The sequence below is a fragment of the Cupressus sempervirens genome, chromosome 7 (genome assembly GCF_028749045.1).
Source record: "Cupressus sempervirens isolate cs-2001-9-10 chromosome 7, ASM2874904v1, whole genome shotgun sequence".
Lineage (NCBI taxonomy): Eukaryota > Viridiplantae > Streptophyta > Pinopsida > Cupressales > Cupressaceae > Cupressus > Cupressus sempervirens.
Genome location: NC_143124.1, coordinates 650,425,724 through 650,440,992, shown reverse-complemented (window position 1 = coordinate 650,440,992; position 15,269 = coordinate 650,425,724). Strand labels below are relative to the sequence as shown.

The 15,269-nt window shown below is 40.2% G+C and overlaps 1 protein-coding gene across 1 annotated transcript in view; it reads right to left on the bottom strand.

Moving 5' to 3' along the window:
- Positions 1–15,269, bottom strand: part of SEH1H (Transducin/WD40 repeat-like superfamily protein) — a 233,276-nt gene that overhangs the window by 44,974 nt on the left and 173,033 nt on the right. Inside the window, exon 6 of the mRNA XM_089792422.1 lies at positions 8,552–8,664. Within this exon, the coding sequence (XP_089648548.1) occupies positions 8,552–8,664 (113 nt within the window). The remainder of the gene's footprint in view (positions 1–8,551; positions 8,665–15,269) is intronic.

Sequence of the window (15,269 nt, the reverse complement as noted above, 5' to 3'; positions counted from 1 at the left end):
GCAGTTGCTGCAGTCCATTTGAACTCTTTTCTATCCCCTCTTATTGTATCAGTTAGGGGTGCACATATGCCACTGAAATTCTTAATAAACTTCCTGTAAAAACTAACCAGACCATGAAATGATCTTACCTCAGTAGCAGACCTTGGAGTAGGCCATTCCAAGATGGCTTTTACCTTCTCTGGATCCATTTTGAGACCTTCAGGTGATATAACAAACCCCAAATAGACTAACTCCCTTTTTGCAAAGATACGCTTCTTTAGATTAATTAACAGTTTCTCTTCCCTTAGCTTTTCAAGGACACTACGACTATGCAGTAAATGTTCTTCCAAAGTCTTGCTGAAAATTAAAATATCATCCAAATAAACAATAACAAATTTTCCCAAGAACTTCTTAAGTACCTCATGCATGAGCCGCATGAAGGTGCTTGGGGCGTTCGTCAATCCAAAGGGCATGACTAACCACTCATAAAAACCCTCCTTGGTCTTGAAGGCTGTTTTCCACTCATCTCCTTCTCGAATCCGTATCTGGTGATAACCACTCTTCAAATCTATCTTTGTGAAGTATTGAGCTCCACTCAAGCAGTCCATAAGATCATCCATCCTTGGCAAAGGAAACCAGTACTTGATGGTTATCCTATTTATAGCTCGAGAATCTGTACACATCCTCCACTCTCCATCCTTCTTTGGTGCGAGTACTGCAGGTACTGCACATGGACTCAGGCTCTCTCGAATCAAGCCCTTCCTCAACAGCTCCTGAACCTGTCTATTTAGCTCCTCTGTTTCAGCAGGAGTCATCCTGTGAGCAGCCTTGTTAGGCAAACTAGCTCTTGGAATCAGATCTATCTGATGACTGATTTGCCTTACTGGTGGCAATCCATCTGGAACATTATCAGAGATAATATCTCCAAATTCCCCTAGTAAATCTGAAACTTCAAGTGGTATTTCACTACTACCCTCTTTATCTTTCCTAGGAATCAAAGCATAGCACATATGCTGATGTTTCATGCCATCTAAAAACTTCCCTCCATCAACAAGACAAATCCTAGCACTGCTACATAACTTTTCACTTTCTTTTTTCATGGGCTTCAATTTGTCGCGAACTCCATCCTTTGTCTGAGAGTATGTGTTTGCATGCCCATCATGTACTGCATGTCTATCAAACTGCCATGGTCTACCCAACAATAGATGGCAAACATCCATCGGAATAACATCACAGAGAACTTCATCATGGTAACTCCCAATTTTGAATTTCACTAAACATTGTTCACTTACCAGGACCTTATGATCATCTTTTACCCAAGCAATCCAATAGGGCTGGGGATGTTTCTCCCTCTTGAGCTTCAACTTAGAGACCATCTCTTCTGATACCAAGTTATTAGTGCTACCACCATCAATGATCACGTCACAACATTTATCCTCACACTTGCATCTGGTACGGAACAAACTCCTCCATTGTCCTGGTTCAATCTCACCACTTAGTAGGACTCTTTCATTTACCAAGGTCTCTCCTCTTTCTGCATCCTCTGAATGTGATGATTGTGCATCCTCATCCACATGAGCAACCCTAGCTTGGCCCTCAACTCTCCTATCTGTTCTTCCTTGTCGTTGAGGGCATTCAAAGGCACGATGACCTTCTTCATTGCAGTGGAAACAGGTACCACGGAAGCCGCCTCTTCCTTGTCCACATCCTCTACCTCTTCCTCTCTAATTTCCAAAGTCTTGATCATGGGAGCGGTGGAAACCCTCATTCCTTTGCTTCCTACTAGTACCCACATCTTCATTTTTCTTTTGGATTTCATTGCGGCCTCCAGATGATCTACCGCTTCCCCTTCCTCCTTGACCGCGCCCTCTTTGTCTTCCTTCAAACCTTTTATTCAGCTTCTCTTCAACTCGTAGGGCAAACTGGTATGCCTCTTCAACGTTGGTCATTCTTACCAGAATTAATTCCTCCTGGATGCTGGGTCGCAACCCACTGATATAACGAGCAACCTTCTCCTTATTTGCTTCTGCATGCCCCGCTCTAATCAAGAGTCGGTAAAATTCCTCTGTATATTCTTGGATTGATCTTCCTGCTTGCTTTAACCCATGCATCTTCTTAAACAAATCAAGCTCGTAGTCCACAAGAATGAACTGCTTCTTCAATTTGTCCACCATGCGATCCCATCTTGTGATCTTCTCCTTTCCTCTTCTGTTTCTTTCCAATTGAACCTCTTGCCACCAGATTTTGGCATGGCCTTTCAGTTTGGCCTTTGCAAACTTAATCCTATCTGGGTCCCTGATATCCTCATACTCAAAGTATTCTTCCAGTTCATTGATCCAATCGATCAACTCATCTGGTTTCAGATTTCCTGAAAATACACCCACTTCAATTGTAGGTCTTTTCCCAAACTTAGTAATGGCCCTAAAAAGCCTTTCCTCTGCATGATTCAGAACTTCCCCGTCAAATTCCCCTTCTAGTCCCATTTCATCTTCTTCGTTGTCATCTTAACTTTCATCACCTGCGGCCACAGTTGCTCCTCTACGGAGCTCCTCCTGCAATACTTGTACCTGCCTTTGGAGGGCTCTAGCCTCCTCAGGATTAATAGCTCTAGCCCTTCCGCCACGCTCTCTTCGTGGAGGCATCTTCTTAACTCAAACCCACAACCACACAGTCCTAGTGCAAACTGCCTCACAGTCGGCGCTCTGTCTACACACTCAGGAAAACCAGCTCTGATACCACTTGATGGGGACACAACCCAAGAACAGAATGGACACAACAGAAAAGGGGAATTGTATTAACTGAAAAATAAGCTAGTACATTCAGTACAGAGAAAATAAACTTCAAAACATGCCCTAAGGGCTTACAATAGCATAAATGTGGAGATAATTTCTCCTTTCAGTACCTCCTCTCAAACTCCACTCCGAACTGCCTTTTACAATGCCAAGAATCTCCTTAAATAGACCCCAGAGGGTTAAGGACTAGGAATACATTCTAGAAGGTGCTAGTAGGCATCCACCGACCAAATAGAAGACTCCAGAAGCTGCGTTAGAGGTCGGCGCAAATCTAGAAGAATCCAGAAACGGTAACCGAACTTTCGAGAGGCATAACTTTTGAACCGTAGGTCCGATTGAGGAACCGTTTACATTTCCGGAAAGCTCTCGAAGCGCTCTATAGCCCTATGGAACAGCTTCGCTCGTCCCCCATTTTTCGGCCCTTTTCGAGGTCATTTAATGCCCCTAACTTGACTTTGAAGCATTCTTAGGAGGTCTCCAAAACCCGAAAAACTGCAATAACTTTCAAACCGCGAGGCCTTTTGACCTGATTCTTTTTCTGGAATGTTCTAAATCACATTTACATTCATCTGGCCAATTCACACCTTCTACTTTACCAAAATGATGGCCCAATTACATGCTCCTATTTTTTCGGGATTTTCTAGCACAGTGATAGTGGAACTGTGAGTGTTGGAACCTTTATTTGACCCAAATGGGTGTCCAAAAATGAAAACACATGAAACAGACACTAAGTCTAAGTACAATTTTTTGGGTGACACAGGATTGCCCTTATACCTCTGGATGCTCCTGCATCAAAGTCCTTGGCATAGAAGGTCATCCTCGAGTGGAGCCCTTCTCGAGGATTTCTCTATGTCGTGATAATATACTATCTACAAATGTCGATCATGACATGCAACTCATGCTGAGAAGGAAGTGAGCGAAGGCATCCAAAGAGTAGTGTCAGGGGGAAGATGGTCTATGTCAATCCTAACTGAACAATGAAGAGCAGAGGCCTCAGCGAACCAACAACGACCTTTGCCAGCCAGAACACACCCTACAATCGCCTTAAAAGACCAAGCAAGAGTATATGTGCTGACCCTCAAAAGAATCTGTAAAACCCCAAAGCCGGTGGAGAAACCAAACTAGATCAAAAATGGTCCAAAGCCTGAAATAATGAGCACCAAACTCAACCAAGATGATACTATGAGTGGACCGATTACATCAGAGAATGTGTCGAATGAGGGTCTGGACCCACGCAACAGAAGCCCAATCAAACTCAAGGAGAGAGGGCCCCCATATGATGGACCCATAGAGGATAGTCGGTTTGACCAAAGAGTGCAAAAGGGACATCTTGTTTATGGTGTCCTAAAAGTGAAGTCTGAAGTATTGTCTCTCAAGCATACCCAAAGAACAAATTCCCTCATTCACACGAGAATGCATGGCAGGTCTCAAATTGAAACAAGGTCCAGAGAACTTAAAACCCAAGTAAATATAAGAGGAAGTGATCTGAATCTACTCACCCTGGAAGTAGAAGTGGATATGTAAGGTCTTCAAGCAATTGAAGACCATTACTCGATTCTTACCTAGGTTCACCACAAACTGCCATAAATCGCAAAAAGAGGCCATCCCATCAAGAAGTTGTTGGAGCCCTTTCGAGGAAGGCATCGAAAGAACCGCATTGTCAATAAAGAGTAAAATGGAGATCACGATTTGGTGTAAGTAGCAGTTGTCGCCAAGATGCAAGACGTAAGGGAGAAAGGTCTCAAGCTTGTCAATGTGGATATCAAACTAAGAAGGGGAGAGAAGGCATTCCTGCTTCACCCCAATGGTGCTCTAAATATGGTCTGAGAACCCCTAAGGAGTCCTAAACCTACCCACAACCCTCTCATATAACCTTATTATAGCCATCAAATCTCTGAAATCCCAATATCCCTAAGCTTATGGAAGAGGGTCATCAAAGGAACGAAATTGAAGGCCTTGTGAAAGTCTACAAAATAGGAGTAGACTTCTATCGAGTGATGTTGAGCCTCCTTAGTGATAATCCGCAAATTCAAAATATAGTTCATGGTTTGGAAATCAGTTTGAAAACAGGCTTGCACCCTAGCCCCATATTGTCGACAGTCAAGCTCCCTAGATAAGATAGTGCGCAACACTGTGGCATAGAGCTTGGCAAACGTATGCCCGACCATGATGGTCATATAGTTGTCAAGATCTAAGACCAACCCAGTCTTATGGATCGTATAGATAATGTGTTGCAACCAAGAGTTGGGAAAACTAGTGCAAACCACTCTATTAAAGAGCACTATGAGAAAGGAACCAAAAATACTAATACCAAGCTTGAAGAGCTCCACCTAGAACCCTTCCCCATCTCCACTTCTGCTACTACTCATGTATCTAACAGCCTTGCTGCTGTTGGAGAATGTGGAAAGGTGGCAACAAGGCCAGGGAGTCAGATGAAGAGGGGTTGGTCAGCGATCTCATATAGAGTAGAGGTGTGAGAGACAAGGGAGTTGTGATCCAAGGAGGAGGGAAAAGGATGATGGTGAGGGAAAAAGGTGCACTAGAAGAGCTTCGTGGACTGCAAAAGAGAAGCACGAAGGGATCTATATTGCATTGTGAAAAACATCCACTTCTTGTGGCGAAGAAAGTGTCAGTACTCGAGCCTCAATTGAACGAACGAGGGGGAAAGGGTGGAGAAGACCAAGCGAACCGAGCGGGTCGAAGGATTTCCAATTCTTGTCACTAATTCATGGGTCAAGTGTTCCTACGCAAGGGGAAACAGGAAAGGGAGGAGGTGTGGTGGGGTATGGAAAGCAGGGCGGATTTCAATAGCGTGATCGCAAGCAAAGCAAATGTAGAGGGAACATTCCCAGAATTAGTGAAGGAATCTAGGGAGAGGAGTTGCGTAAGGTGGTGGAGGAAAAGGTCATCGTCACACACGGTGAATCAAAAGGAGACACAGGTGGGGGGAGTGGAGCCAGGAGGGGATGAGGGGGATGAGGAGTGAGCAGGAGGGTTGACCCTGAGAGTAAGGCTAAGGAGGGCTTGTTCGGAAAAGGGAAAGCAAGAAATGATGAAGCGGCTAACGAAGGGGATGAAGGAGGCACAAGAGAGGGCATAGTCAACAACACTCGCTCTGCCGCAATGAGGCTAGTTAGTGAAGAGGTCGGAACTAGGAAGGCAGGAAGCCCACTAAGGATCACCCAGTCTGAAGCCTCACACAATTGTAGAAGATGGTGACTGTATGTAGTGAGCGATCCCTAACTATCCTCTGAGAAAACTTGCAAGCCCAGGTCGCTCAAATATGATTCAACTGTACAAACGAATCAAAGCTATGGTCGTAGAGGGGGGTCTGAAAGTCTTTGGTATGTACATTAAAGTCTCCTAGAATAATGATGTCACCCATGGCAATGAACCTGGTAATGCACTCATGTTGGTCCTTGAAACCCCGCTCTTCATGCTATGGGAAGCATAGTACAAGGAAGTCAACGGAATATAACACACTACAATGTTGATGTTCCTATAATGAGGCGTCCTCCAACCAATGCAGACCCACATGAATTTGGCAGAGCTATCAAAATGGACCACAGAAGTCGTGATGAAGAGGCAATCACTGACCAAGCAAGGAACACCACCAAACCCCCTACCCCACTGGAGCACCTGACCTCATCTCTAAATGTGGACAACCACTGATAACTGAAAATGACAAGAAGAGGACAGGCAGGGTTCTCATGAGTCTCAATAACAAGGAGAATATTGGCTGAACAAAGTTCATCTTGTAAACAAACCAATGAGGACCATAAAGAGCCATTGGCATTCTAGCAATTGACATGTAGAGAACCACTTAGAGGCTCCACAATGTCAAATTGTTGTTGGGATCATCATTTAGCCTTTGATAGGCAACCTTGGCTCCCACCCAAGTGGAGGAGAGTCTTGAATAACAACTCTGAGACTCCTGATAACAGCCCGCTTGCCTCTATGCCTAGCCTTTGCCACATGTCCCCGGGAGTGGCTCAACTTTGTCAACTAGGATCTAGTGAGATCCTTGTCAAGATAAATCTTAGTGAGAAGAGGAAAAAACTTCCTCCTTGCTCTAAGAACCCGCAATTGGTCACCAAGTCTAAGAAAGCTGAGTAAGAAAGTGCCATCCTGACAAACCCAAGCTTTGTACAATGTAATAACTATAGGGCCCAGTTGGTCACTAAGAAAAGAATAGCCTGCAGGATGAGGACTAGAAGTGGAGGGAGGGAGGCTCGAACCCCCAAATTGAGTTCACGAGCCCGCCTAATGCACTCATCAGCTAGCTTGGCCTAGACAAGCTTCTCAATCCCCGAGAGTAGTACTGAGCTAGAATTGCTAAAAATAGAGGCCCAAGATTTTCATTGTTGTTCAGTTACAGATGTTAGGGAGGACTGTTTGCACACTTATTTGGCCTATTGGTCCCATATTTCACGAACATGTTCCTTTCTAGTATCGACTAGCTACTTAAGATCAATAGAGGTGTTGTCTAATGTAGAAGAGAACCCCACAAATTGTGATTTCAGATGAGCAATAGTGGAGGAAAGAGAAAGGACCCGATCCTTCAGTTAAGGATTTTCTGCTTCCAGTTTAGCTATTCGGTCCACTAGCTAATGCTATGTGACCAGCATGGGCAGGAGTCTATGGCAGCAAGTAAACACACTAAAATGTCGAAGGGGTCAAGGAAGAATTTGGCTGTAGGAACAGAAAACAAGGACCAAAACGTAAACAGTGGGTAGCAGAGACTAAGAACAAGCCAAGAGAAGCACAAGAAAACTTTGAAAGATCAAGCACCAACTGAATGGGTAGTGACTAGAAGCAAAACCATAGAAATATACAATGTCATAAAACCAGTGAACGCAGAGAATAGAGACGACAAAATTAGTGGTGAGGAGTGGTAGAAACCAATTCCCAAAAACCCAACATTAGTCGACAGGAATTGCAAGGAAGGCATAGATGGAAGGAAAATCAAAAGCATTACGAGAGGCTCAATTAGATGATTATCATGATATCCTTGAGGATCACATTTTCCCCAATGAATCCAATTTGAAGATGTTGCCATTGATGAGATTTAGTTGGAGGAATTTGTAATTATAGATATGTAATTTTATATGATTATGATCTATGATCAATCATCATATACTATATGATACTATGATGCGCATTGTACTCCACTTTTTGTCTAAATCTATTAAAAGAACTACCAATGTGTTTTCTAAATTCAATAGTTTGCATGTTATTGAATGGAATTTATGATTTTTGTATATTTTAATACATATACTTAGTATTTCCCAAGTTCCAGATCAAAATTTTGGCCAGCCAAGTTTTTACCAAGACTCAATTCTTCAACCATGGATATATTGACAAGTCTTGATCCCTACACTGAAAAAGCAATGCAAGCAACCAATAAAGTGTCAAGATAGTCAGAGCACAAGTATGATATAACAAAGTAAATACCACTCTACCTTTCTCATATTGGGGCAGCATTATTAGGCATGATCATGAACAACTAATAATGGAATGAGAAACCCATGATTGTTACTTTTTTTGACTGCTTACAATGGGATGTATCTTGTGGGATCAGCTCTCCATCTAGTGTCGGTGGGTGACTCTTGTCTATAATTGTTGATTCTATCACTATGATGTAAATACTCTTCTTTATGATTATTGAGATAAAAATTACAATAAATGTGTCCTTGCATAAAAAAAGCATACATGATTTCATACTTGAACAAAAAAATACAGAATTACACAAAAGATTACATAATTTTGGATCCCATTACCTGCCAATGTTAGGTGCCCACGAAATGGCATATACTTGATCTGCATCTTCACCTGGCACTACAAACTCTGCAGTTGGATGCCAGTGTTGATGAACCTCCATAAACTCCCAAATCTATAAGAATGCAATAAGTTACTTAGAATTTTAATTAAATATCAATGTCTGCAAATCTTAACAGCATTGTATATACCATGATAGCAAAAATCTTTCTTTGGATTCCCTTGGCAAACCAAAAGATAAATCTCTTTAATTATTCAAAGAATTTTCTGTGAATAAAATTGGGCTATTAGAATTTCTGAAACTTCATTAAAAAAATTAAATTAAATTCATGCCAAATTAAGACTGATAAACATTTTCATTTTGCAGATAAGATTAGGATTAACCACGATTTAGCAGATAAAATTAGGATAAAACTGCAATTCTCATGCACCTTGGGATTTGTCCCTAGGTCTACATAAAGAAAACGAAATCTGAATCAGAACTCTCAAGTTTTTCAAGATATAGGTTAACGTGATAAATACAATTTATTTTTCCCATCGTAGTGATTTAGCATTTGCTTACTTTAGATCATCTCCCAAATAATGGTCTTTTAGACATAAGATTTACTTTCAAAAGTTGTATAAGATCACTTGCATGAATACAAATATCAACAGATTTTTTAATCTCCACATAAAAATAGTAAATTTAGCGTTGAAATAGATTATGTACAAAATCACAAAATATGTTTGCTGTGACTGTACAAATTCAGCATAGATGCTTATAACCTAACCTAAGCTTACAATAGAGCAAATTATAAGTACACACAGGAAACTAAAGATCTGTTTGCTACTAAGTTACCATATTCATCCCTCTACAGGAAAATTCGAGATTTAATTCACAAGTAAGTCGAATCTGATCCCGATTTGTGTCACATTCGTGGTTTAGCTAACAAATTTGCTGTGGATTCTCGTTTTCGCACCCTGGTCGAATCTAAGCAAATGTCTAGCAAATTTGGAGGACGATGGAAGAACTCGGGCAGAATGACTTTGACTTTGTAGTTAATTTGGCATGCGACCACAAATGTTTAATTACTTATTAAGACACTTTCTAAGTTTATTAATCTACTTAACGTTTAACTGACCGAACCCTAAAACGCGGCCTCCTTAACATTTGACTTCATTTTTAATATTTCACAAACTCGTCCTCATTCACGGCTGTTTGAACTGAGTCATCCACCTTCCTAAAATCGTTCTAAGCCAGCGATTCACCCTAGGTCACTAACATTCTGAGTTTTGTGGCTAGGGTTGAGTGATTATCATTACTTCTAGTTCAGACTCCTGAGAACAACGAGAAAGGAAGTTGTGTTTTTGTTTATAGTTTATAGTAGAGAGAGAGGCAGCAATTTCTACTGCAACTCCAAAGATCAAAACAGAGGTAGGTCGTTACATCCCAATTTTAAATGCATGTGGGATGTGGAAGAATGGGAACTTCGGGAAGAGATTTACTAGAAACAGAAGGCTCGCATTGATTGGCTGCAGGAAGGGGATAGAAATACTGCTTTTTTTCATCATTTTGTTCAAGCTCGTCGTAATAAAGGGTATATTTCTTCTCTTGTTACTACTGAAGGACTTAAGATTTCTTCTCAGTCTATTATGACCAAGGAAGCCCTTCAATTTTATTCTAACCTTTTTACTAAGGATTCTCAGCCTGCAATTGAGGAGAACTTAATTCTTTCATGCATTCCTTCTCTTATCACTAATGCTATGAATGATTCTCTTCTTTCCAATTTTGATATCTAAACTTGAAGAGGTTGTGTTTGGGATGAATAAAGGTAAAGCTCTAGGCTCAGATGGCTTCCCTATGGAATTCTTTCAGGAATTTTGGGAAATTATTAATATAGATCTCTTGGAGGTGGTTAAGAAATCCCTTCAGAATAAGCAAATGCTTCGTGCATTGAACCGTACTTTACTGACTCTTATCCCTAAGAAAGAAGGTGCTGACAATCTTGACAATGTGTACAAAATTATCACCAAATTGATTGCTGACAAACTCAAGATATGCCTTCCAGTTGTGATTTCAGAGGAACAGGGCGGTTTTGTGGCTAGTAAGCAAATTCTTGATGAATTTGTTATTGCTTCTAAAGTTATTCATTCTATGCATACATCAAAAGAGCAAGCTATGTTCATTAAGTTGGACATGGCTAAGGCTTATGACAGAGTCAAATGGAGTTTTCTCCAAAAGATCCTCTTGGCCTTTGGTTTCTGCCAACAGTGGGTGAACTAGATTATGAGTTGTGTTTTTTCAGCTCCTTTTTCTGTTCTGGTGAATGGTGTTCCTTATGAGCCCTTTGGTGCCTCTAGAGGACTTCACCAAGGGGATCCTATTTCACCTTGTCTCTTTATCATTCTAGCTGAGGGTTTGGGTTGCTTTCTTAAGCTTCGTGCTCACTAGGGTTTGATTCATGGGTGGAAATGGGGTGCTGGCTTGCCTACTATTTTGTCTCTTCAATTTGTGGATGATACTTCATTTATGAGACAGGCCCGTCTTCAGGAAGCTATTTCTTTTAGGCATGCTTTGGATGTGTATCTTGCAGCTTTGGGACAAAAAGTTAATGAGAACAAATCCTCCATTTTTTCCTTCAATACTCCCCAGGCTATTCAGAGGCGTATTGTTGCTATTTTGAGGTTTCAAATTGGGTCTCTTCCCTTTGTTTATTTGGGTATTCCTCTTACTATTGGTAGACATCCTAGATCTTCCTAGAAAGTTTTACTTGATAACCTACGAAAAAAGGTTAATCATTGGACTCATCGATGGCTATCAATTGTTGCTCGCTTAACTCTATTGAAATCGGTTATTCGAGCCCTTCCTATTTACAGGTGTTTTGTTCAAACTACACCTATGTATTTTCTTCAGGAATTTGATGCTCTGTCCCGTCAATTCCTTTGGAGTGGGAACCTTTCAACTTCTAAATGGAGTCTGGTTCAATGGGAAATACTGTGTAGACCTCAGAAGGAGGCTGGCCTTGGTTTACGATCAGCTATTTTAAATGGACAGGTTCTCGCTACAAAACTTTATTGGCGTTGGTGTACTAACCAACATCAACTTTGGGCTCATATTCTCACCCATAAGTATTTTCCAAATATTGATGTGGTTGTAAGTTCACCGCTTTCCTCTAGAAGGGAGAGGATCCATAATTTGGAATACGCTAAAGTTTGGAGCTCAGTTGGTAAAAGATGGCATCTTTTGGATTTGTCATTCGGGATCACAAGCTTTATTTTGGCTCGACTCTTGGGATGGGCACCCTCCTATTCTTACCACTCATCCTCAACTACATGCCCTCTATCAAAATCTTAGTGTTGCTGGTTGGGACATAGTTGATTTTTATAAGATAAGGTGCGTTAGAGGTTTAGCTCTTTCCTTTCATTGGAAACATCCTTCTAAATGGCCTCGAAGAGGGTCTGAGGAGGATAGGAAGGAGTTGTTTCAGATTTTGCACTATTGTGAGTGTACTACTTTGTTGGGTAATGATGTTCTTGCTTGGGACAGCGAAGATTTGTCTGAAAAATTTCCAATGTCTACAAGATATGTTCAGCTTCTTCGGCAGATATTGGGGGACATTCAAATGCCTTGGTGGAAGCAAGTCTGGTACAAGTTTTCTTGGCCCAAATGTAATTTTTTTATGTGGTTGGTGGTCCATAGACGATGTCTTACGTGGGATAATTTATGCAAGTGTGGCTTCCAGGAGCCTCAATGTGTGTTCTATGCCGGACTAGTGAAGAAAATATCTCTCATCTCTTTTTCCAATGCTATTTCACTAGACATATTTGGCACTCTTGGTGGAATGTGTGGAACCAATCCTGTTGGCATGTTTCCTCACTGGCAGAATTCTTTGCTCGCTCCTGTCAAGACTTCATTTCTTCGAGTTGCCTGGACTCTTGGACCCTCCTTTATTATTTGGCATATCTGGTTGGAAAGGAACCGTTGTATCTTTAAGGATGAGTTTTTAGAGATTCCTCACTTATGGTGGAAAATTTTCCATTCTTTGGGAGAAACTGTTTCTGCAAAATGCGACACTTCTAAGGCCATGGATGTTTAGCGTACTAGGTAAAGAAATCAAGGCATACAGACAATAGATCAAAAAAGAAAAACTACTTCTATATTCGCATATGCCAAAGATATTGCATTATGCTTGGGTAAGATGATTACAATGATCCCGAAGGGTGTATATATACTTCCCGAAGAACCTTCCCAAAGGGATCCATCGGCTACATGACAATTACCAATGACATACATCCTATCAGCTACACAATATTTACCGATGACAATGGAACCAAGTGAGGATATTTTCAATAATTGTCTGAATATTCCCGCCTCACATGGAAAACTACTAAGATGTGTAGACATCCCTTTTGAAAGATAAATAGGGTGGGGAAGTGGAGTGCCCCTTCGCAAGGTATTCTTAAAATCAACACAGATGGGTCTTCCAAGGGAAATCCAGGCCCTACTACATTGGTGGTGTTGGTTGAGATAGTAAGCGGGATGTCCAGTTTGTGTTTTCTATTCATAAAGGTCATCACACTACAACCTAATGGAGGCCATAGCTATTTTGTATGCTGTGAAGAATGCTTGAGACCTTGGTTGAAGAAGGCTTACCTGTGAATCTAAATCACAAGTGGTGATACGTCTTTTGAATCAGTAACATTTTGAAGTTCTTAGTTGGAAGTTAGCTTTGATTGCGAACTAGATTCATAATTTGTGTACTTCTTTGGAGTCTATTACTTTCACTCATATTCCCAAGGAATGGAATAGTGTTGCTAATTGTTTGGCAAAGTGGGCTTCTGACCATATGTGTAATTCGAACATTGTTGATAAGACTCAACTTTCGATGGGCTTGTCCCATCAACTTGATGACTTGGTTGATCTTGATAGGGCTGTCTGATGCCCTTTCTCTATTTGTTCTTGTTTCTCTTTCAGCTTGAATAAATTTTCACCCCTCCTTTATTTCAAAATTCATCGAGGACGATGAATTACAAGGGCGGGGGGAGGTATGTTACATCCCAATTTTTGGCTCCATTTGAAATGTTCATATAACCGCTGAGGTATCATGTGAAGTCTATTGATAGGTAAAATTAGTTACCATCATGTGAAATGGTAAGCTGGTTAATCGTTATAATCTCATATGAAGTTGGCATGGTAGTTAACTGTTATGATGATATTTTAATGCTATTTTGGAAAGTTGGTTATTTATCATGAATCCATGCAAATTGGAAAGGCAGTTAGCCGTTATGATAGTTTATGATTAATAACTTGTTATAGTAATTATTATTATATTGAGGAATATGATTTAATTGTGGAGAATTTTTTTGTAGAGAGCACGTTAAAGGGGTGGAAGCATTGGCAAAAAAGAATTGGGCACAAGGACACCACCATCATTGGGCAAATAGGTATGGATCTTGAATCACCATGGCTTAGGATAAATGACTAGGCAAGAGAATACATTGGACAATACCATGAGCTACTTAGGGAAAAAAATTATAACATTAAACATTGAATATCATGAAAACTATTACCTCTCTTATTTTGAGACCTTGGAAGTGATCAATATTATGAATTTCACATATATAAATATATATGATGTCACCAAGATACTCTATCAATATCTATGAATTATTCTTATACGCATGTGTGTGTGTGTGTGTGTGTGTGTGTGTGTGTGTGCATATATAGAGAGAATATAATAAATTATACATACTCTCAAAATCGCAAACGTATATAGATATATGTATATATATATATAGGTACAATTATAGATAAAACACAATAGCATGACGACACAATAATTAGATTTAAATATGTATATAAATGCTTCTTATTTTAAACCATGAAAATATAATCTTTATAACTCCATATCGATGAGTAGTGACCACCTTCAAGTTGGCATTCACCTTCTAACTTTTCAAATTTGCAAAACCGTTCTTGTAACCAATGTTCCTTGTAACCAAGCATTGTGAAATCATAAATCACCCGTAGTTGCGAGTAGCCGAATATAGCACAATCATTTTTATTATCTAGTGGCAATCTCTGAAACAGGAGCTCATTATTTTCCTTTCTATCTTCTCCCTATTCTTTCTTCTTTTTATCGGCACTTTGGACTGAGCATCACGTAACGCGAGTAAAGCATATCCCAGGATTTATCTCCACAAAGGCTGATCAATATTGTTTTACAGGTCATGGATTGATCACAATTATTTCTTTTTCGATACTTTAGTTCTTCCAATACAAATAATTAAGGCTGATCAATATTGTTTTACAGGTCATGGATCGATCACAATTATTTATTTTTCGATACTTTACTTCTTCCAGTACAAATAATTATCTATTGCTATCGGTAGAGGATAGTTGTGTTTTTAGTCTGCAATAAGTACCAAGTTTTGTTGTTATCAAATGAATGATGATTCATGAATACAATCTGCAAAAACCATGGTTTGCAACAACAGGTCACCATAGTAATTGAACCCGAAAAGTATAAGCTTTGTTCTTTTTCTTTTAATCTCTGCATGATAACTAAATAGGGGCGGATCATAGTCCCCATAACTTGTTCTTTGCTATATTAAGAATGAAGTAATCTTGTACAAATCTGAATCCTATGTTATGATATTCTGAATTATTGGTACTTGTTGTCTACTGGCTGAGGTAAGAATCAAAAAGGTATTCAAGCGAAACCATGTGATTAAGAACCT